Below are 2,778 nucleotides of genomic sequence, written 5' to 3'. Positions count from 1 at the left end.
GGATTTATAACTGGATACACTAGACAACAAGGTATGAATTTGTTGTCATCAGCTGGAGGCGAGTTGCTTCCAGGACCGGTGCTTTTCCAGCAAAGATCAATATCAACTGTCAAGCAACCAAATAATTCTATAGTGGCATGACTAGGCTCGGAACAGTCACCCCTACAGATCAAAGACATATCTGAGGATAATGAGTCTAATCACCTGTGCATAAATTGTGGGATTTAGACACCTTGGGTATAGTCCCTGAAAAGCCTAGTCCAGATGTTACATGGACTTACCAGCAATATCTTGATACTGTTGTGTACAAAGATAAACAGTATTGGATGAAGTTGCCATCAAAGTTGAATCACCCACAACTTCCAGTTAATTATTTTATGGCAGCATCACAATTAAAATCTCAATTAGCAAAGTTGCAGAAACAACCTGATAAGTTAAATTTGTATCATGAATTGATACGACAACAGCTTAACAGTAAATTTATAGACCTTGTTGATAACGATGACCATAAAACAAATAATTATTTACCCCATCATGCTGTCATGAAAGAGTCAGTGACGACACCAATAAGAATAGTCTTCAACTGCAGTGCTAAAACAAAGGCAGACAGCGTATCTTTGAATGAATTTCTACAAACTGAACCTAGCCTAACACAAAGGCTACAAGATGTACTGTTACGAATCCGCCCTGGCAATTTCTCCTATACTGCAGATATCAGTAAAGCATTTTTAAGAGTAGGCTTGCAAGAAGAGGATTGTAATTTCACTAAATTTCTCTGGGTAAAGGATCCACAGGATCCTAATTGTGACGTCATCACCTACCGGTTTGCTTCAGTACTATTCGGGGCAACCTATTCACCACTCCTACTCCAAGCTTCATTGGATACACATTTGAAGAAGTCAAATAGTCCTTATAAGTCTGAAATCAGTAACAACCTCTACGTGTACAACTGGACAAAGGGAACTACCAATGATGAAATCAAATTGGTAGAAATTTACCATGAGGCTAACTGTGAGTTGTTAGGAGCCAATATGCCTCTACAATCATGGTCCACTAATAACAAACAATTAAACCAGATAATCGGAAAGGAATTTCCCGGCTATCAGGTGCCTAATAAGTTAAAGGCTCTAGGCATGGAATGGAGCACAATTACTGATGAAATGAATGTCAAGTCAGTACAAACAAATAATTCACCCCTAACCATGAGAAAATTGCTTTCATATGTCAGTCAACCATTTGACCCTGTAGGCTTGCTTAGTCCTATTTTAATTAGGGGCAAACTCCTCATGCAGGAATGCTGGCAGAAAAATATGGGTTGGGATGATCCGTTACCAATTAAGCTGCAAGGCAAACGGCAGACACTAACAACGGATTTTAATCAATTAAGTGTTCTGAAATTTCCACGTAACGCCTTAGGACAAAACTTACCCACAAATACTTGTGCTATGACTTTTACTCGGAAGCGGGTCGTTCTTCGTCCTTCTTTGTCGCTTTATTTTCACCCCCATTGTGCACAAGGATTCCGCTAAGCTTTTGGGGTTGATTTTTGACACTCGTTTTTCTTGGTCGCCCCATATCTCTTATCTCTGTGTCGAATGCTCTAAGGCCCTTACACTCCTTCGGGTATTGTCCCATACATCTTGGGAAGCGGATAGGCGCACTCTACTTGCTTTGCATTCCTCTCTCGTCCTGTCTAAGCTCGATTATGGTTGCCCTGCTTTCTCATCTGCTTCTCCTACTCTTCGCCGTCTTGATGCTTTGCACCATACTGGGTTGCGCCTCAGTTCTGGTGCCTTTCATTCGACTCCCGTCCTCAGCTTGTAGATTGACACTGGCTTCCTATCTCTCCAGGACCGCCTGGAGAGATAGGAAGGAACAGGAACAGAACAGGACCTGCAGTTCCTGTTCCTCTTCACCACCTCCCTCTTTCTGTCTGGTTATCTCACTTACAGGATTCTCTTTCAGTTCGTATTTCTAATATTTCTACTTGTGGTGTTCCTTTTTTGCCCCCGTAGAGAGCCCCCCTTCCGCAATTTTGTACATCCTTAACCTGCATCACTAAAGCTTTTACCCCTCCTACAGTTCTAAAACGCCTTTTCCTTGGGTATTTTTCTTCTCACTCTCGCTGTTTACGTCTTCATCGATGGGTCTAAGTCTACAGATGGTGTTGACTACTCTGTTGTTTTACCTGATTGCACTTATACGTGTCGCTTACCTCCGGAGACTAGCATCTTCACATCAGAACTTTATGCTATTGTCTATGCTCTTCGTCTCCTGCTTTCTCGTTGTCAATCTTCATTTGTTATTGTTGTTGACTCTCGTGATGCCCTCATGGCTCTCGGATCCTTTAATTTGGTTTATCCAGTGGTTGTCGAGATCCAGTATTGGCTGTTTCTTGTTCACAGTAAATTTTAGTCAGTTGAGTTTTGTTGGGTTCCCAGCCATATTGATGTCTCTTTAAATGAGCGTGTGCGGATGCTGCTGCCAGGCAAGCTATTCGCTCTTGTCCCATCTCTCGTAAAGGTATTTCTTATTCCGACTTTTATCCGGTTATCCATTCCCCCATCATTATCCGTTGGCAGGCTTATTGGTCGTCTGTTACTGACGACCAAATCACAACGATATCAGATTTAGTATACAATGGAATAGATTTGTTGGGAAAATTCTGGTAAAGTGCCAGATTTTTTAAAAGTTTATTTGTCTACGATTTTTTTTGGATGAAATACATTGGAAAGTGTTGGGTCATGGGGGGGGGGGGCAGTCTTGGAGCGAGACGTG

The 2,778-nt window shown here is 41.8% G+C and overlaps 1 protein-coding gene across 1 annotated transcript; it reads left to right on the top strand.

Moving 5' to 3' along the window:
• The first annotated feature begins 326 nt into the window (after positions 1 to 326).
• LOC138367122 (uncharacterized) lies at positions 327 to 1,529 on the top strand. Its single transcript, XM_069328526.1, has one exon. The coding sequence runs from the start codon at positions 327 to 329 to the stop codon at positions 1,527 to 1,529; it is 1,203 nt and encodes a 400-aa protein (XP_069184627.1).
• The last annotated feature ends 1,249 nt before the right edge of the window (positions 1,530 to 2,778 follow it).

The sequence above is a fragment of the Procambarus clarkii genome, chromosome 21 (genome assembly GCF_040958095.1).
Source record: "Procambarus clarkii isolate CNS0578487 chromosome 21, FALCON_Pclarkii_2.0, whole genome shotgun sequence".
NCBI lineage: Eukaryota > Metazoa > Arthropoda > Malacostraca > Decapoda > Cambaridae > Procambarus > Procambarus clarkii.
This window is presented reverse-complemented; position numbering and strand designations above follow the sequence as displayed.

Excerpts from the sequence above, each read along its gene's own strand:
- LOC138367122 (XM_069328526.1), top strand. The coding sequence starts at position 327 with ATGAAGTTGCCATCAAAGTTGAATCACCCACAACTTCCAGTTAATTAT.